The following is a 21,419-nucleotide window of genomic DNA, read 5'->3' as shown; positions in this document are numbered from 1 at the left end:
TCGTCACGCTCTGAATTACGTCAAATTTTAATAAAATCGGTATTATTTGTGATTTTCAAAAATGGAACATGTGGCGCCATCTCTCCGGCGAACAGGGTGAACTACACACTTTTGAAACTGGAGTTTCATTAGTTCCTACATGCTACCGCTAGATGGCGCCATGTATGCCGTTTCTATGGTGATCATCGGAGTCGTCGTCGGTCAAGAGGAATTCTATTTTCAAGCCGTCGATAAAGAACAATTTTATTTGTATTTGATATTCAATTTTATTTATGTTCAATTGTATTTTTAAAAGAAAAACGTTCGTTATTCATTCCATAATCAAATCTAAATTCTAAATCACATATTTTATAATCAATTTTAATAAATCAGTTATTTTTGAAAGTTATAGTTAGTTGACTAATTTTAAATATAGAAAAACACTCTCTATATTTCGGACTCAATTCAATGAATATTGATTTTATTACCTTAATTCAGTATGGTATGCGTCAAATTATGTTGGAGTAGTAACTGACTTCGGAATATTTTTTAACTTTAACAAATTATTATCAAATTTAAACAATTCTCATGGTAATCAAGGTTTCTGTATTGATCATCAGGATCGTCGGTCAAGAAGAATTCTGTTGCTAAATCTGTCGGTCAAGAAGAGTTCTTTTTATTATGTACGTTGGTTAAGAAGAATTCTGCTATCAGAGTCGCCGGTTAAGTAGAGTTCTGTTAATAAAACCGTCGGCCAAGAAGAGTTCTGTTACCAAATATGTCGGTCAAGAAGATTTTTTTTATTATGACCGTCGGTGAAGAAGAATTCTATTATCAAAATTGTCAGTCAAGAAGAGTTCTGTTATTGTAACCGTCGGTCAAGAAGAGTTCTTCTATTATGGCCGTCGGTGAAGAAGAATTCTGTTATCAAAGCTGTCAGCACTACTCAAGCTTTTCTTGACCGACGGTTCTGATGATCATCACAAAATTTTTTGATGTTCTGCCACCTAACGGTAGAAGATGAGAACTAATTGTACTAGAGTTTCAAGAGTGTGTAGTTCACCCTGTTTGCCGGACAGATGGCGCCACTTATCCATTTTCAAAAACAGTTAATATTAATTTCAATGATCAATGTGTATTTATTATATATTTATTGTTTATTAATATTGTTTTTATATTGTTTGCAATATATTCCACGAGTCTAAAAATTATGTGTGGAGAACAATTCGCTCACTGTACTACATCTTCTCAATACCGGGATCTTAAAGTCCTGAGATTTCAAATTTCAATATTTCCAAGTTTTCAACTCTAACTCTCTTTCTCTAAATTCCTAAATCTCTGAGTCACAGAATTCCTAACTCAAACTACAAAATCGAATTCCCAAATATTCCTAAATTTATCCACAATCCACAGAAGCCAGTGCCTTTCCAAACACAAAGTGCCGACAGTTTTAGATCATCGCCATTTCAGTAATGCGATTGCTTCGATCATTCGTCTTCGTCATCCTCCTCTTCCTCTTCCTCCTCCACATCCACAGCCTCTTCTTCTTCATCTGCAAACTCGTCATGTAATTCCACCCCAAATCATATCATCTACAGTACTCACCCATTTCTAACGGAGGTGGCGGTAATTTGGAGATTCGATATGCCTCCTCCTCCTCAAACGTGGGATCCCGAATCTCCATAATCTCAGGACCTATGGGATACTGCTCCTGCACCTCCGGCATCCACGGTGGACTATAATTGTAAGCCGTATACTTGCACCCCCATCCAACGTACAAGTTAGCGAATCGCCTGCGAACATTAAACAAACATTAATTTCCCACGCATTAATATCTCTTTCTTGCGCCACTATAGATTAGGTTATGGATAATATCCCGGGTCATTGCACTGTTTCTTCCCACCGTAGAATTTATATTCGTCGACCACCATAAATATCGTAGATATCACGGGTCTGCTTAATGGAAAATCATTATTGAATACGAGCCAGAGTGCACGCACCTTCCACAGGCGAACGCGAACGCCCCCGGCCAAATGTTCGATCGAATTAATGCGACAGCGAGCTCTGGCAATATTTGAGAGGACTGCGTTCCTGTCCAAGGTGTTATCGAATCTACCACCGCGTCTTCTGACAACGGGGTTAAAAGGGGCGGGCCAACCTCTCTTTGAACGCCGGCCGCTTCTTCCTCTTCTTCGTCGAGATCCTCCTCGTCCATGACTTCCTGGTATCAACGAAATAACGTCTTTTACTCTGTTTTCAAAACTTTGCCAAATTCATCGATGTCAAACTATGAGACGGGGTTTAGAAGAGATATTTTTCGAATTCGTAAGAATATATATAATTTTCTTTGTTCTAGTTGTGGATAGTCATAATGTCTTCTACTTTAGCGAGTGTCTGCTTAGACATTTTTTGAATCTGATTGATATTATGATAGATTGAGTTTCAAGTGGTCTTTGAAGTAATAGGATTGAAGTAGTAGAATATTTTGAATAACTTGTTCGTCTGATCTGCTGGGGTCCCACCAGACGGTACGACCTTGTTTTAAGATGTAGGGTGAGTGGTGGCACCAGTTAGACATCGAGGGGTCGATCAACTCCTTTATTGGCCGAGGGTCGTAGTGCACGTTTTCAGACAGTCCTCCTCCTGCAGTTGTTATAGAAAGAAATTGAGAATTTGAAAATAGAGAATATTGAAATTTTTTAATCTTTTAGGATTCTAAGGTTTTTGGGGATTTTTGTAACTTTGCAGTTTTTGAAATTTTTGTAATTTTGCAATTTTGGGAATTTTTGTAATTTTGCAATTTGGAGGATTTTTGCAATTTTGCAATTTTTGTACTTCTGCAATTTTGGGGATTTTTGTAATTTTGCAATTTTTTTGCATGTTTGTAGTTTTGCAATTTTTGGGATTTTTGTAATTTTGCAATTCTGGGGACTTTGTAATTTTGTAATTTTTGGGATTTTTGTAATTTTGCAATTTTTTAGATGTTTGTAGTTTTACAATTTTGGGGATTTTTGTAATTTTGCAATTTTTTAGATGTTTGTAGTTTTACAATTTTGGGGATTTTTGTAATTTTGCAATTTTTAGGATTTTGGGATATGAAGATTTTAAAATAGTAAAGTTTCAAAATTTTGTGACATTAATTACAGCAGTGCAATTATGTGATTTTGGTGTTTTGGTATTTTGAAATTTTTGGATTTTGATATTGGAATTTTGGTACTATTTCAATTTAAAAATTTAGGAACCTTCAAACTCTGTAACACTGCAATTCTGTAATTTTTATATTTCTCAACTTTGAAATTTTTAAACTTCAAAATATTAATATTATTTGTACGCCATTATTACTTGAAAACTCGTCAACTTTATATCACATTGAAACTTCAAAATTTTAACTTCGTAATTTTTTGACTGCAGGACTCCGAAGCTTTGATATACAGGGTGTCTCAAAACTAGTATAGGTTTCGTAAAGAAATTCTCGAAAGTTAACCCCAAGTGTCTCAACTTGTGAGACACCCTGTATGTCAAAGGTCATATACCGAAACGTCAGAAAAAATAATTTTGAAAAATAGCTCAGAACTGCTTATATAATTTGATTATTATAATAAGTGTCATAACACCTTCGGGAGCTTCTTCTCCAAATTCCTCTTCCTCGTCCTCCCCGCCAAACGTATAGAAGCCAATCGGTGAAACCAACGTAGCCGCGCTGATTCTAGCTATCTGCGCGCGAAGATAATTCTTTTCCTTTCCAGGAAACGGTGGGAAAGTGTATAGCTAGAGGGAAAGCAACGAGATTGAAGTACATCGAAATGACGTCATAGACCGGAAACCGCCACGTACCGGTGTCTCCAAATTTCCGGTGCAATAGCGAACAATCTGTCGTGCAATTACTATCTGCTGCGGAGTAACCGATGGAAGTTCGACCCACTTGTCCAGACCTGGTTCGTTGCATACAAAATACACCTGGAACAAAGTGGACCATCGGGTTTGATGAAAACAACCACCGTGTCTTGCGTTGCATATTAATCTCTTCGTTAGACGTACACGAGATGATTCATGTAACTGTACCACCTAATTAAGGCGCTTAAATTTTATCGTAATAAGCGCGGTTCTTTTATTTTGATGGTACTGTTACGTAAATTATCTGGGATTTTTATTTTTGATGGACACTTTTTGGGGTGTGAGAGGTATAGGGTGATTCATTTAAGGAGATACAATTTAACTTCGCTGAATACAATTTAATTTCAGTTACAAGTGACAGCTCAAAGTAGTGAAGATTATGGGTTAAAATAATGGATAATTTGTACTGGTTTGTATGTTGAATTTGTACAGGCAGTTTCATGTAATGGTGTGATAGTGAAATTACTTTTGATGGTGCAGTTAGATGAAGCACCTTGCATAAGTTTATAAAATATTGTGCAATTGATATGCATGTTTAAGAAGCAGTATAATTTGCCCTGTTCATCAGACAATATATTTCTGAATCACCCTGTATATATACACTTAATATATAGTCCAAATTACTTTAGATTAAACAGTTAGGTTAATCAACCTTCATAAGTTTGGAGCAGAGTGTAAATTTGATGTACAGTCACAGAAAACAGTGTAGTTTAAAGGACACAGAAAATGAATCACCCTGTATAAGCACATTTAATATTCAGTTCAAATGAAATTACTTTAAACAGTTAGGTGAATCAACCTTCATAAGTTTGAAGCATAGTATAAATTTGATGTACATTTACAGAAAATAATGTAGTTTAAATGACACAATAAATGAATCACCCTGTATATGTACTTTTAATATTCAGTTCAAATGAAATTACTTTAAACAGTTAGGTGAATCAACCTTCGTAAGTTTAAAACATAGTCTAAATCTGATGTACAGTTACAAAAACTAGTGCAGTTTAAATGATGCAATAAATGAATCACCCTGTATATGTACTTTTAATATTCAGTTCAAATGAAATAACTTTAAACAGTTAGGTGAATCAACCTTCATATGTTTGGAGCATAATGTAAATTTGATGTACAGTTACAGAAAACAGTGTAGTTTAAAGGACACAGAAAATGAATCACCTTGTATATGTACATTTAATATTCAGTTCAAATGAAATTACTTTAAACAGTTAGGTGAATCAACTTTCATACGTTTGGAACATTGTGTAAACTTGATGTACAGTTACAGAAAATAATGTAGTTTAAATGACATAATAAATGAATCACCCTGTATAAGCACATTTAATATTCAGTTCAAATGAAATTACTTTAAACAGTTAGGTGAATCAACCTTCATAAGTTTAAAACATAGTCTAAATCTGATGTACAGTTACAAAAACTAGTGCAGTTTAAATGATGCAATAAATGAATCACCCTGTATATGTACTTTTAATATTCAGTTCAAATGAAATAACTTTAAACAGTTAGGTGAATCAACCTTCATAACCTTGTAACCTAGTGTAAATTTGATGTGCAGTTGCAAAAACCAGTGCAGTTCAAATGACACAATAAATGAATCACCCTGTATAAGCACATTCACTACAACTTCAAATAGCATCATTCCAAACGATCAGATAGTATAAATTTTATATAGAACACTTAAATAAATGCTTCTAAATAAATTCAATAAATAGAAGTCACTTAACACGAACCAGTAACGTGAATCACCCTGTACATAAATAGAACCCGCGGATCTATGTTCGTTATTTCAACATTTAACTGCGAAGTATTCTACGATAATACCTTGGTATTCACGCCACTTCCTATTCTCTCTGGAGGTACTTCCGGTGGCGGTTTCCATGAATGAGTAGGCAGAGGTGGAAAGACAAGCTTCAAGCCCTCCTCTTCTTTCGCTTCAGCTTCAGCTTCTTCCGCGTCTTCTTCAGCTTCTCTTCCCACAGGTTCAGCAATTTCTTCGGTGGCTCTGCGCGCTTCTTCCGCTTTCGCTTGCTCTTCCTGGCGCTTCCGTTCCTCCTCTTCTGCTATTTTCTGAAACCAAAGGGATTCAGGGAATGCTTTGTTTTGCCTTCGGCGCTATTAATTTTAACAGTATCTCCGCAAAACTGAATTCTTTAAATAACTGCTTGAAGAAATTAAATAGGACTGAATTTTGCAGTTGCGCTTGCCTCTAATCGTCTGTTTAATTCTTCCGGCTGGAGGTCTGCTTCCGCTACGTAATAATTTTTTGGGCTGCCCAGGATTTTGCCCCAGAATCTGCCATTATGAATTCATGCTTAGTAAAATTATAACGAAAAATTTAATATAGGACTTAATAAAATTGATTAATTAAATTTAATCACGATATAAATAAATGAAGATGATTTTAAACTTGAATTTTATCTTTGATCAAGATTATTTGAAACTTCAACTTCATTTCCAATAAAGACGTATAAACTTGAACGTTATCTTCAAGTTTATCTTTAACTTTATCTTAGATGAAGATAATTTCAAACATTAATTTTATCTTGAGCAAAGATCATTTTAAACTTTATCTTCAAAAGGGATAATATCAAACTTTATCTTCAATAAGAGATAATTTCAAGCTTGAACTTTATCTCCAACAAAAACAAGTTCAGACTTTATCTTCCATAAAGATAAATGTAAACTTTAATTTCATCTTCAACAGAGATAATTTTAAACTTGAACTTTATCTTCAATAATAGATGATATCAAACTTTATCTTCAATAAGAGATAATTTCAAGCTTGAACTTTATCTCCAACAAAAACAAGTTCAGACTTTATCTTCCATAAAGAAAAATGTAAACTTTAATTTCATCTTCAACAGAGATAATTTTAAACTTGAACTTTGTCTTCAATAAGAGATAATATCAAACTTTATCTTCAATAAGAGATAATTTCAAGCTTGAACTTTATCTCCAACAAAAACAAGTTGAGACTTTATCTTCCATAAAGATAAATGTAAACTTTAATTTCATCTTCAACAGTGATAATTTTAAACTTGAACTTTATCTTCAATAAGAGATGATATCAAACTTTATCTTCAATAAGAGATAATTTCAAGCTTGAACTTTATCTCCAACAAAAACAAGTTCAGACTTTACCTTCCATAAAGATAATTTTAAACTTTAGTTTCATCTTCAATAGAGATAATTTTAACCTCAAAATCAAACCCAAAGATAACATCACACGTACCTAACATTTTCAATAGGATTCTGAGACATAAGTTTCCTAAGTGCCAAGTTAAGCAAAACCATCTCGCTCCTTGGCAATCCAACGTTAGCCTGTTCAAAGTAATACAAGAGATCCAACATATCCGGCTTCTTCTTCTTCTTGTCTTCTTCTTCTTCCTCCTCTTCATCCACCTTAACTTGCTCACCCGTGTACATGGTTTGCACATCCTGTAATTATAGCAAGGAAGATCAAATTATTGATGATTCTTTGCATCTGAATTATGGATACCTTTCTAACCTTGACACCTTAATACCTTGAACAGTTTGATGAGGTTCTTAGCTTCTTTGTACTGTACCGGTGGTACGTATAGGTCTCGAAGATGATTATCCTCTGTTTTGAACCTTTCTCGCTTCACCTTCTTGCTGATCTCTTCGAAAACGTCGACTGCGTTTCTTGGTTGTTCTGCGAGGATTTTGTTTAGGAGCTCTGCTAAGTGATCGTATCTAATTCATTGAAAATTGATGAGAAGAAATGTTTAATGTTAGAGGATCTTAAAACTTTTCAATTTTGGGAGATGTTTTTTATGAAGGACTTCTATGTTGGGTGTAAGGTAGGGTTTTAACTAACTTAATTTATTGGAAGAATTTTTAATTGTCAAATTTGTTGAATTTGCAGAAAATTGAATTTGTACAGTAAATATCAAGGTTTTAAAATTTGTTAATTTTTTTCAGTTTTCAATTTTTACATTCGTATATCTTCAAGTTTGAAAATTCTCAAATGTTAAAATCGTATTTCCTAACCTCTAGATTATCAAATCTTAAATTTTCATATTCCTGACGAAGTTTCTAAATTATCATATCTCTAAACACTCAAACTTCCTAGTTTCCTAACCTCTAAATTCCTAAAGTCCTAAATTACTAAATCTCTAAATTTCCTAACCTCTATAATTCCAGATCTTTACGTTTTCTAACCTCCAAATTAGCAAATGTATAAATCTTCTAGTTCCTAAACTGTGACATTATTAAAATCCTAAATTCCTAAATTTCCAACTGTCTAAATCCTTAAATTCCTAAATTTTCATATTTCTAAATTTCTAAATTCTCAAATATCCAAGACCCTATGTGTTCAAACCCCTATGTGTCCAAACCCCTATGTCCCCAAATTCCCAAATTCCCAAATTCCTAAATCCCCAAATCCCCAGATTCCCTAATGCCCAAATCCCCAAATCCTCAAATCCCCATATCCCTGAATTCCCAAATCCCCATATCCCTGAATTCCCAAATCCCCAAATCCCCAAATCCCCAAATCCCCAAATCCCCAAATCCCCAAATCCCCAAATCCCCAAATTCCCAAATCCCCAAATCCCCAAATCCCCAAATCCCCAAATCCCCAAATCCCCAAATCCCCAAATCCCCAAATCCCTAAATTCCCAAAACCTGAAACCTTGAAATTCCCAAATCCCCAAATCCTCAAATCTTGAAATCCCCAAATTCCCAAATTCCCAAATTCCTAAATCCCCAAATCCCCAGATTCCCAAATGCCCACATCCCCAAATCCCCAAATCCCCATATCCCTAAATTCCCAAATCCTCAAATCCCAAATTCCCAAAACCTCAAACCTTGAAATTCCCAAATCCCCAAATCCTCAAACCTTGAAATCCCCAAATCCCCAAATCCTCAAACCTTGAAATCTCCAAATCCCTAAATCCTCAAATCTTGAAATCCCCAAATCCTCGATCCTTCAAATCCCCAAATCCCCAAATCCCAAAATTACCAACTCCACAAAACCTAAAATCCCTAAACTTCCAAACACCCCACATCCTAAATCCCCCAAACTATTTTCCCCAAATTCCAACCTCTCCCCAAAATATTTAACAACCTTAATCTCTAAACTCACAGACTATCGCCAGATTCAGGGCTATGTTTCTGAAGAAACATTTTAGCTCTTCGCAAATCGTGCTCCACACTGGGAACATCATCGGGAGGTACTTCCTCGACGTCATAACAGTACGCCATTTTGATTATCTTCGTAAACTCGTTCGAATACTACAAACTATACATTTCATCGTTACGTCGCTCAAATTATTATCATTCGTCGAAAACGTAATTGGTGGTTCGGTAATCTGTCATCGTTACACAAAAAGCATATCGCTGACGAACAATGTCGATTCTCTTCTCGTTTTTTCTTTCCTCTTCTTTTATTTCCAACGCATAATCAGCATCGTTCATCCGTTTCAGAGGCGTAGCTTCACGACTACCGTTTCGAAAGCGTTATCTAATGACCCAAATATATTAACGAACCGAAAACGTCCCTAATCAACTCGAAATTAATTAAACCTGACTCGATGATAAGCGGTTCTACGGTGATCGGACTGATTTCTGTTTCCTGAAACTAATATGGGCGAATCGACACGTTTTGAATAAAATGGACGCTTCGTGTCTGTCAAACTTTAATGTCATGAACAAACTTTCATGAAGACATCGATGTTTTAATGTATGGAGAAAATTACTTGGTCAAAATGAATGTTATTATTTTATATTATTATATTGTAGGTTATGTTGGGTGTATATTTGGAAACTTTAATATTTTGTGCAAGTCTAGTTCGTTTAGTTAGGTAATCATTTATTTTTACAATAAAATATATCATTCATTTTTACAACAAATTAAGTCATTTATTTTTACAATAAATTAAATCATTAATTTTTACAATGAAGTACAGCATTTATTTTTACAATAAATTAAATCATTAATTTTTACAATGAAGTACAGTATTTATTTTTAGAATAAATTAAATCATTTATTTTTACGATAAAGTACACCATTAATTTTTGTAATAAAGTACATCATTTATTTTAACAATAAAGTACAGCATTTATTTTTACAATAGAGTACAGCATTTATTTTTACAATAAATTAAATCATTAATTTTTACAATGAAGTGAAGTATTTATTTTTAGAATAAAATACATCACTTATGTTTGCAATAAAGTACAACATTTATTTTGACAATAAATTAAATCATTTATATTTTTTCAATGAATGAAATCATTTATTTTGACAATAAATTAAAACATTTATATTTTTACAATAAAATACAGCATTTAGTTGTACAATAAACAACATCATTTATTTTTACAATAAAGTAAATCATTTATGAATGCACTAAAAAACATAATTTATTTTTTCAATAAACGAAATCAATTTTTACATCAATTTCTACAACAAATTCAATACAGGAATGAAGATAATAAAAGACATCTTTGAGCAAAGACAGCACGGCGCCATTAAAGCAATTTAAGCTACAATGTGAACTCCTGCGACATTAATATTTAATAGGATAATTTGTATGTAAATCCAAGTTGAAGACGGAAGAATGAAACGTATCTCTGACATGAATGGTCATATCTATCTGAATGAAATTAAATCGCACGCGCCGCTTTCTACATATCAGGCTGCATCCTGGAGCACGGTTATCGTCTATCGTTTGCCCTAAATAGAAACGTTGATTCTCGAGGTCACTAGCTGCTTCCTCTGACGCCCATCCCTAGTTCTGTGCAATAGGACACGTGTCCTTCCTTTTAGACTTAAACAACTGTTGCGGAATTGTCTCCATTTTGGATCCTTCGAAACTGCCACTTCCTTTCATTTCATTTCATAGATTTCAAGGTGTAATATACAAAAAAATGGATAAATGTATAAAAATACCTGTACCTGTATTTTTGATATTCATTATCGTTTGCAACGTTTCATTTATTTCCTGTAAAGAGTTTTATTATAATATTTTTATATCGACGCTTCATAACGTCGCCTTTGTGTAGCATTTTAAAGCAGTCTCTCATTGTGTCGAATTGATTAACAGTATTAATGAAAATTCTTTCAAACGCTTCAATTATCGACGATTGATGCCTGTCGATAGCTGGAAAATTCAATTCACTTCAGATCTATGAAAACCTGTAACTTCAACAAACACTGGAGAGACAATTCATAGAATAGATTTTTATTAACCTAAATTCCCTGGTATGATCTTAATATTGAAAATTTTAGAATTGCATTTCTAAATTATAAATTTTGAAATTTTTTTCGAATTTTTACACTTCATAAGTTAAGTCATAATAATTGATAAAGTTTCGCACTCGATTTCCAGCGAAATTTTTAGCACAGGGTACACAAATGTAGTTGACAGTTATACATTTTCATTATTAACTACAGCTACGTATTAAATGAAATCGTATAAATTGTTTGTTAAATTTCGTGTTTCATTTCGCCTGTTCCAATTCGATTATTGATATTTAATCAACGACGGTCACATCTCCAGCTCGCTGCTCGCTCGCGGGTAGCACCTGTTATATCGTTCGCGAAATTGCGAAATCCCGGATTATTAGCGATTCGTGCGTCGAAAATCCACCACGTGCCGTGGTTTCACCCTCCCCGTTTCGATTGATCGATCTCTAGCTGACGAATTCGCCCGATGATAAATAGCCTCGCACGTCTGACTAACTGATAGCCAAGCGAATTTCTATAATCCCTGCGATTTCCGAAACCGCCGATGGACGATTATTGAATACGATTGCGTCCAGTTAATTGGTACATGCAAATTGTTAGTCTACCACTGAAATCACGCGATACCATTGATTTCGCGTAATTAACGCTGGCGTTACAAAAATTTCGATTACAGTCTCATAGATATCACATTCATTTTTATGGAAACTTTCTGTTCGCATTTTCTATTCTTGCAAAGATTGCATTGGTGTACTCTATCTATGCGTGATTCATTAGATCTAAAAATAAAGCTGTACATATGCTTTATGATGCATTGGCCATTATCATAATAGTCGTTTCATAAATATTGTCGTTTATGAGTACTTTTATAAATGTTGACATTGCTGATTATCTTAACAGATATGAAATATCACGCTGCTGAAAATTATGTTAGGTATTTTTGTCCTAAACTTTGACTAGATCTTAACAGATAGGAAATATCACATTGAAGCTGTAGAAAATTAGGTTAGGTGCTTTCGTTCTCAACTTTGATCTAATATTAAATCTTGTTATATTTATTTTACATCACTTCAAGCACATAATACAAGTATTTTCAATTAGGTAAATGAATTAAGTCCTAATAATATCAGTCTATACATATAGAAATGTATTATTAACTGTTTAGTTGCATTTGGTTGCTGTTCCGCCATTTTGTGAGGCGCTTCAATATGGCGGTCGCTAAGGCGTTTTTGGCGGGAACTATTTTCTTCACTCAATTAATAATTATTGATTGGTATATTCGTACGGAAATATTAATCTTATATCAACATATGGTTGAATGTTGATGTCAGCCATTAGTTAACTCATTGATCGCCAAATTTAAATTGTCAAAAATTAACTTTGCAATGTGTGTAAAATATGTCACAGTATATGTATTGGTTGACATTAAAACAGAAAATAATTTTGAGCACTAGGAACACATTTCATTTATATAATACATAGAGCCATAACAATTTTGCAAGTGGTAAAAATTACAAATAATAAAAAATATCAAGTTCCAAAAAATTATACAGGGTGTCTCAAAATTAGTGTAACTCTTCAACAGGAATTGTAGCTGGTTCTCAACTGTTTCCTCTGCAAATTTGCTTCGTGTTTGAACTACCACCAAAAAAACACCTTTTCCCTAATTTCCTTTTACACCTCTATCATACCACCCTTGAATCACCCTACACATTAAAATCCCCATACCTCAATAGCAAAAGTTATAATAAAAATTTGTGAACGTCAAAAATATACCGATTGTTAGTCACTTCCACAATGTAGCCAGCGTCAAAAAATTGTACAGGAGCAATTGGTCGTGTTCAAACAAATAAACATATCTGGAATGGGGATCTCTGAAAACAAACGTGATCTCGCACGTAAATATTCATCGGAAGCGGTGGAGGCGTTGTATTTATTTAAATAAGCGAGTAGATATTTTAGCGTAGTGTTCGCTCGAAGTTCAACGCTTGGTACATCGTCAAGTTCCTCTCGTTGAACTAATTTCAAAGCCTTTTCGGTGACTGTACAATCTCAGTTATTTTCAGGTCCATAATTTCCGTTGCAAGTTACACAATCCTGCGTTTCCTGTGTGTAACAACCTTTGGGAGTTAATTAACTCCAAAATTTGTCGGGGAACTAATTTTATTGGTTCTCTTTCTTTCGTTCGAAGAAATTTCGAATTGCTGTTATGTAACGACTCTGAAATTAACGCTGAACTGGGAGATCTAGGGATATGTTTGGGAATTTGGGAACTTGGGAACATTCATGGGTATTTTTAGGTGTAATGTGTGTTGATATAAGTTTATTGAATGACAAGTTATTGGGTACTTTAATAATACACTGGTAATAAAATTATTTATTTATTTAAATATTTCAAGAATTATATAATCTATGTATTTAAATATTTTAGTAGTAAAATAATTTGCACAATTAAATGCTTTAATAAGTTTAAGTGTTTGTCACTTTTTGTTGAATGCTTCAATACATTTCTTTTACCATGCAAAATGAGCTGTTGATAAATTTATAATATAATTATAATATACAATTATAACGTATTATATTAATAGATAGACTAACAGATAGACTATCTATTGATAGATTTTCCAACTTCCATATTACTAATTAAAAATAAAATAAAAATGACAAATCTCCATATCATTCATACAAACAACAGCATATGTAAATAAAGGACATTATAATACAATAAAATACAAAATAGCACATCACAAATACAAAATATTTTGCCTCAAAATAACAATAAAAATCATCAAACACAAATACAAAATTTTCAAAATGCAATTGCAAGTCAAATTCGATTATATTTCATAATTTCCACCCCTCACGCGCAGTCGCGATTGTCCAACGCTATGGTGATTCGTTAATGAGTGATAATTAGCAAAACAGTGTGTCGATTAATAAAAGGTGCATGATCAGACGTCGATCGAACGCATGACGATTCGCTTGAACGAATTACAAGCCCCATCGAAATTGAATCGCGTGTTCCAATTAACAAACACGCGTCAATGCTCGTCCGGTAATCGTGTCCGACGAATTTCGTGAAACGTTTCGATTCTGTGACATGACATTCGCATTCTGTATCATGATCGAGTTACTATTTCGACTAAATATTATTTGTACATTTTTCGTTGTATTAATTGTTTAGTTGCGTTTAGTTTTGCCATTTTGTGGGGCGCTTCAAGATGGCGGTCACCTGGCGATCAGCTGACGCTGTGGATATTTTGGCGGGAATTCTTTTATTCGCTGTGTGAGGCAAGTTATTGTGAATTGTTGGTTGTTGTTGTAGTGATTTAGTATTTTTTAGTGTTTTTTAGTGTTGTAGTAATTCATTCTTTTTTAGTATTACAGTAATTTATTGTTTATTAGTATTATAGTAATCTATTGTTTGTTAGTGTTGTAGTAATTCATTCTTTTTTAATATTTTGTACTAATTTATTGTTTCTTAGTGCTGTAGTAATTTATTGTTTATTAGTATTATAGTAATCTATTGTTTGTTAGTGTTGTAGTAATTCATTCTTTTTTAATATTTTGTACTAATTTATTGTTTCTTAGTGTTGTAGTAATTTATTGTTTATTAGTATTATAGTAATCTATTGTTTCTTAGTGTTGTAGTAATTCATTCTTTTTTAGTATTTTATAATAATTTATTGTTTCTTAGTGTTGTAGTAATTTATTGTTTATTAGTATTATAGTAATCTATTGTTTCTTAGTGTTGTAGTAATTCATTCTTTTTTAGTATTTTATAGTAATTTATTGTTAATAAGTATTGTAGTAAAATATCGTTTCCTACAATCATAGTAATTTATCCTCTGCTAAAATTACAGTCAAAATTATAAAATTAAACACATATCAAATTATACACAGTCAAATTATACATATATGGAAAACATCTAATATAATTGTAAGCATGTTATATTTCTACGAAAAATTGAATAAGGATTTTTTTTCTATTGCTACAATTTTTTTCTCTCAGAATCAAACCTTCCTAAAACAATTCAAAACCTCTAGAAACTTTATGAAAAGCATCAAAAGCTAATTTGATGCAACCACAGCTGATTCAATCAATGCATAAATCAATCAAACGATGCATTTGTCAGTAAATCGTCGTTTATGGTTCTCTGAAAGCATCTAGTGATTCAATGAAAATCCCCAAGGAGCTCCTCAATGAATCACAGCCCGGTCGTTCGGACAGAGCGCAGTAAATTCGTTAATCAGTCAGCGTTACTCGCGCTTCGAATGAGCGAGGCACTGCTTGCAATTTTGCGGGGGCGTTTAAGTATGAATGAGTAAGAAGTCCCCACCATTCGATTCTCTCCCTTCCACTCTCCTCTCCGGGATCTTCTCTTTCGGTCCTCCGTTGCTTCTCTGTTTCTCTCTTCAGCTCCCTCTTCGTCGGCAAACCGAAAGCACCAGTATCGGTCGGTTCTCTCTTCGTGTACCGCGCTTCTTTCGATCAGTTTTCTCTCGCGAGTTGCACGCGCGTGTCCTTTCGCGAGGACTCGAGTATCGGTCCTTCGTACACGAGACGCGAATTAACGCAGGATACACGGAGATTTATCGGCCAGGATCCCCGCTGGACGGGTTGCCTATCATCCGTCACGATGCGCCCTCGATGCACACGGTTAGTCTGTGGATTGATTATATTTGCGTAACTAGTACTTTTGCAGTGATGTATAAATGCATTGGTAGAGGAACGTAGATTTATTGTGGGGAACCACGTGGGTTTGGGAAATTTTGCGATTTTGGATACGTTTGGTAATTTGAGGATTTTTAATGCATTAATACTTGGTAACTTTGAAGATTCAAGTCCATGAACATTTGGCAATTTGAAAATTTCAAATGCATGGACATTTGATAATTTTGAAGTTTCAAGTCTATGAACATTTGGTAATTTGAGGATTTTTTATGATTTAATATGAGGTTACATTGAAGTTTGAAGTCCATGAACATTTGGTAATTTGAAGATTTTTAATGCATCGACATTTGGTAATTTTGATGATTCAAGTCCATGAACATTTGGTAATTTGAGGATTTTTAATGATTTAACTTTAGGTAACTTTGAAGTTTGAAGTCCATGAACATTTGGTAATTTGAGGATTTTTAATGCTTTAACATTAGGTAACTTTGAAGTTTCAAGTCCATGAACATTTAGTAATTTGAAGATTTTTAATGCATCGACATTTGGTAATTTTGATGATTCAAGTCCATGAACATTTGGTAATTTGAGGATTTTTAATGATTTAACTTTAGGTAACTTTGAAGTTTGAAGTCCATGAACATTTGGTAATTTGAGGATTTTTAATGATTTAATATGAGGTTACTTTGAAGTTTGAAGTCCATGAACATTTGGTAATTTGAAGATTTTTAATGCATCGACATTTGGTAATTTTGATGATTCAAGTCCATGAACATTTGGTAATTTGAAGATTTTTAATGATTTAACTTTAGGTAACTTTGAAGTTTCAAGTCCATGAACATTTGGTAATTTGAGGATTTTTAATGCATTAACATTTGGTAACTTTGAAGATTCAAGTCCATGAACATTTGGTAATTTGAGGATTTTTAATGCTTTAACATTAGGTTACTTTGAAGTTTGAAATCCATGAACATTTAGTAACTTTAGAGTTTCAAGTCCATGAACATTTAGTAACTTTAAAATTTGAAGTCCATAAACATTTGGTAATTCTGAATTTTTAAATATGTGAACATTTGGTAACTTTGAAGTTTCAAATCCATGGACACTGATTAAGTCTGAAATTTTAAATGCGTGGACATTTGGAATTTTTCATAATTCGAATGCGTGGAAGTTTAGTGATTTTGAATCACGCAATACATGAAAATTGAGTAATTTAAAAATATGAATATTTGGAAATTTTTAAGTTTAGAAATTTGGTGATGTATCCATCTGAAAAGTTAGAAATTTAAAAATTCAGAAACTTGAGAATTTCAAAATTTAATCAAAAAGTTTGGAAGTTCAAAAATGAAAAAATTTGAAAATTTATGAAACACGAAAATACAAAAGTTTATTAATTTAAAAAAATGCAACAAAATGAGAATTGCAAAGTAAAAGCTTGAAAATTTCACAATATACAGATGATCCCGGTATCTATTTGCGTCAATATCTGCATATTAATTGAAACTTCAATTGATTAATAATTAATTAATAATAACTCGGCACACATTGAAGCCACGATAGCAATGCTGAACAAAATTCCCCATATTTGTTCATATCAACAAACTGTCAATAACAATAAAATAATAAAAACTGAGAATCAAATTGAAACTCACAATCACTATGGTTAATTACTGTATAATTCTTAAAAATCCCTGTTAATGGGAATATAAATGTATTTGTGACCCTGAAGATCTCGATGTTAACGATTTAATAATATATCAAGGTGTGGACACTTCTGACACGTGCAGTCATAAATTGTTCCACGTCTACTAATTGCATCGACAATTATTAAACTAATTTACCAATTCAATTTTAATGACACAAATTTTTCAAGGTCGTCCACTTATTTCCATTGTAAAATTTCAATCAATTTTCATCTATAACCGATTCTATTAAAATGAAGTGTTATTTCGCTTTAATTTGCACATGCTTATATTGACGCAATATACATATATTTAACGTAAACATGGCAATATTGCAGATAAACGTTCACGTATGGGCAAACATATTGCATCAATTTTCAATGATTGAAACAACTGTGTGGGTAGTTATACACACATGGGAATATAGTTATATTTGCAGTTAGTTTATTTGAAAATAGCTGAATAGCTTTGTATGGTTCTTCAACTGTATTAATTATACTATCACAAACATACTATTACATAAATTGCAAATTTTATTATACTTTACATTTATATTTTGTGTCTTACATTTTTTAATATGTATTACATAAAAATGTTATTAAAAAATTCTATACCTCTATATAACATATGTGACATATATGTATACATATACACACATGTGTATGCTGTTAAAAAATTCTAATATATGTTCTAAAATAAAAGTTCTATACCTTTATACACATACATATGTAACATATATGTATATATAATACATATGAATTTTTTAATGGTATACATATGTATGTATATGTAACATATGTGTATATATGTATATACATATAAACATATGTACATGTACTATTAAAAAATTCATATGTAACATATGTGTATACATATACATACAAACATATATACATATACTATTAAAAAATTCATATGTAACATATGTGTATACATAATACATATGAATTTTTTAATAGTATGCATATGTATGTATATGTAACATATCTGTATACATATGTTATGTAACATATGTGTATACATATACATACATACGTACATATACTATTAAAATATTCATATGTAACATATGTGTATACATATACATACAAACATATGCACATATACTATTAAAAAATTCATATGTAACATATGTGTATACATACATTATAACACTACAGAAAAATGCTATAGCAATAGAAAAAAATACTATAAAAAATACTATTATATAAATTACATATTTCATTATATTTTGCATCTTACATTTTACTATCCACCACATAAAAACACCATTAAAAAATACCATTGTATAATGCTATAAAAAAATGCAACAACAAAAAAGATAACAAAAATTGAAAATAACTTCGTTATCCATTCGCGTTAATTTCATACGCCCCTAAAAAACACACGACCACGGGCAAATTTTTCACGTCGTCCCCAGCTTATAGCTCTGTTCGTTGTTCTGCTTTGGTAGTTTGCGTATTCCATCAAGGGAATCGTGTCGCTGGCTGCTATTAAGGGGCGATCCACGGAGCACGCTTTACATTATTCATCGGCCATTTCAACGCGCGTACCGACCAATCGCTCGTAAATCGCGAGCTCACTTTTCATTAAGACGTCCACAGACCCAGTGAATGAGCCGCTGAATGAATTTCCAGAACCATTGGTCTTCCTGTCCACTCGCCCTTGAACGATGTACTTCGCACACTGGGTCACGGAACAATGTCGATGCTTGCGAAATACCTGCACTGTGTGTTGCTTCAAAATTATTTCACTTGTTCAGGTGTTGTATGAAGTTCTTTTTGTGGAATGTGATGTGTGGATTGATGGAGCACGGTGAAGAGGATATAATGTGGATTATAGAGTGAGGGATGTGGTTGTATGTGAGGGATGTGATGTTAGATGGTTTAGATAGTTTTTGATTGAAATTTTCAAATCTTTGAATTTTTTGAAGTTTGTATTGTTGGAAGCTTGAATTTTGGAGGTCATAAGTTTCGGGATGTTTTATGTTACCGATGATTCTGGATTTTCATGTAGCTAACCTCCAAATCCATAAATTTAACGAATTTATAAATGTTTAAAATTATGAATCTCCAAATGTATAAATCTCTAAATCATCAAATCTCAAAGTCTTTACATCTGTAAATCTACAAACCTAAAAAACTCTAAATCCCCAAAGATCCAAATCTCCAAATTTCCATTTGTTTAATTCTCTAAATTTTTAAATCTCCAAAGCTCCACATCACAAAATCTTTATATCTCCACATCCCTAAATCTCCAAAACTGTAAATTTCCAAAGCTCTAAATCCAAAAGTCTATATCTCCAAATCCCTAATTCTCCAAATCTCTAAATCTCCAAATCTGCAAATCTCCAAATCTCCAAATCTCCAAATCTCCAAATCTCCAAATCTCCAAATCTCCAAATCTCCAAATCTCCAAATCTCTAAATCTCCAAATCTCCAAATCTCCAAATCTCCAAATCTCTAAATCTCTAAATCACAAAACCTCCAAATTCCCAAAGCTCTAAATCCAAAAGTCTATATTTCCAAATCCCTAATTCTCCAAATCTCTAAATCTTCAAATCTCCAAATCTCCAAATTTCCAAATCTCCAAATCTCCAAATTTCCAAATCTCCAAATCTCCAAATCTCTAAATCTCCAAATCTCTAAATCACAAAATCTCCAAATTCCCAAATTGCTAAACGACCAAAAGCCCAATTCTCAAACCTCTAAATCTCCAAACCACCAAATCTAAATTTTTAAATCCCCAAACTTGCAAATTTATAAATATCTCAAAATCCCTAAATGCCAAATTATCAAAAACTCAAACTCTTCAAAGGTTCCAAATGAATTCTCAAATTTGTTTCACTCTTTCTGTTTTAATATACAAATTTTATACATGCATATACATACATATTTTTGTAGTGCTTCATATTTGATGTTAGTACCTAGGTATGTCTGTAAAAGTACAAAAAAATTACTTATTTGTTCCGAGTTTCATTATGTTGATACAAGGAGTAAAGTTTTAGGAGCGAAGTAGCTTAGTTTCTAAGTGTTTCCAGGCTAACTAACGGATAAATGAACAACGATCCTCAAGAATTTATGGTTACCGTGTTCCTAGTTTGCCCTAATTGTTTTGCAAACTTGTTACTAGACGTTGTAATTAATTTTTCATTCTGCAAAATGAACATAATACCTCTTTTGAAACTGCGCTTTCAAAAATAGGAAGCGGTTTTCATCATCTGATTTATGGAACTAGTTGCAGCATCTCTGTTCTTCTTTCGTAAATGCAAATTTGTAAATTTATGTATTTGGAGATTGAGGAAAAAAATTCTTAAAAATTACACTTTTGAACATTTTGAAAATAATGTGGAACTTTAGTGAAACTTGGAAATAAACCTTGAAATGAAGAACCTTGCAAATTTAGGCTTTTAGAAAATTTGAAAATTGAAGCTTTAGAAATACGGACTCTTGCAAGTTTAGAATTTTAGAAATTAAAAAATTCAAAAATATGAAACTTTGTAAGGTTAGAATTGCTGAAATATAAAAAGAAAAAGAAATATTTAAGAATGCAAGAATTTGAAATATTAAAAACTTAGGTGTTGGTCTGCAAACTTTAAACTGTGCACGTAAATAAATACAAAATGAAATTGAACGATACAGTTGTTAAGGACTTGTACCACCAGGGACTCTCTGTTTAGAAATGCAAATTATCACGTACTTTACTGAGAATCCCTATCTACACGCATAGAAAATACAAAATGTCAGCCGATGATCTATGAAGTCGACGAAGACTAAGACCACTAGGTCTGTTTAGAAATCGTAATATACATGTAGTTATCTCAGAATCCTAATTCACTCATCGAGCACAAGATGCACTTAATCAATTGATACAGTTGTCAAGAGAGTCTAGGACCACCAGCAGACCTCTAATGACAATCATGATGCAAAGTCAAGTCAGACTCTTGAGTCATATTCGCTCG

General features: G+C 32.7%; 2 protein-coding genes across 7 annotated transcripts in view; one reads left to right on the top strand and one right to left on the bottom strand.

The window, feature by feature from the left end:
- Nucleotides 1-1,113: 1,113 nt before the first annotated feature.
- Nucleotides 1,114-9,303, bottom strand: Rsph4a (Radial spoke head protein 4a). 2 transcript variants are annotated; one of them, XM_012281951.2, is made up of 11 exons: nucleotides 8,999-9,299; nucleotides 7,416-7,605; nucleotides 7,124-7,329; nucleotides 6,096-6,183; nucleotides 5,713-5,958; nucleotides 3,814-3,936; nucleotides 3,594-3,747; nucleotides 2,474-2,622; nucleotides 1,980-2,200; nucleotides 1,585-1,772; nucleotides 1,114-1,531 (listed from the first exon to the last, which is right to left on the bottom strand). In XM_012281951.2, the coding sequence occupies exons 1-11, from the start codon at nucleotides 9,115-9,117 to the stop codon at nucleotides 1,467-1,469; spliced, it is 1,749 nt and encodes a 582-aa protein (XP_012137341.1). In that variant the 5' UTR covers nucleotides 9,118-9,299; the 3' UTR covers nucleotides 1,114-1,466. The 2 variants fall into 2 exon arrangements, with proteins under 2 accessions (XP_012137341.1, XP_012137342.1); XM_012281952.2 differs by lacking the exon at nucleotides 1,114-1,531 and having other exon boundaries at nucleotides 1,628-1,772; nucleotides 2,515-2,622; nucleotides 8,999-9,303.
- A 6,242-nt stretch (nucleotides 9,304-15,545) lies between these two features.
- The window catches only part of Ppn (proteoglycan-like sulfated glycoprotein papilin), a 185,354-nt gene continuing 179,480 nt past the window's right edge, over nucleotides 15,546-21,419 (top strand). For all 5 annotated transcript variants that reach the window (XM_076536700.1, XM_076536699.1, XM_076536696.1 and 2 more), the window contains exon 1: nucleotides 15,546-15,761. In XM_076536700.1, coding sequence (XP_076392815.1) covers nucleotides 15,742-15,761 — 20 coding nt within the window. In that variant the 5' untranslated portion in view covers nucleotides 15,546-15,741. The remainder of the gene's footprint in view (nucleotides 15,762-21,419) is intronic.

The sequence above is a fragment of the Megachile rotundata genome, chromosome 10, assembly GCF_050947335.1.
Source record: "Megachile rotundata isolate GNS110a chromosome 10, iyMegRotu1, whole genome shotgun sequence".
NCBI classification, from domain to species: Eukaryota; Metazoa; Arthropoda; class Insecta; order Hymenoptera; family Megachilidae; genus Megachile; species Megachile rotundata.
This window is presented reverse-complemented; position numbering and strand designations above follow the sequence as displayed.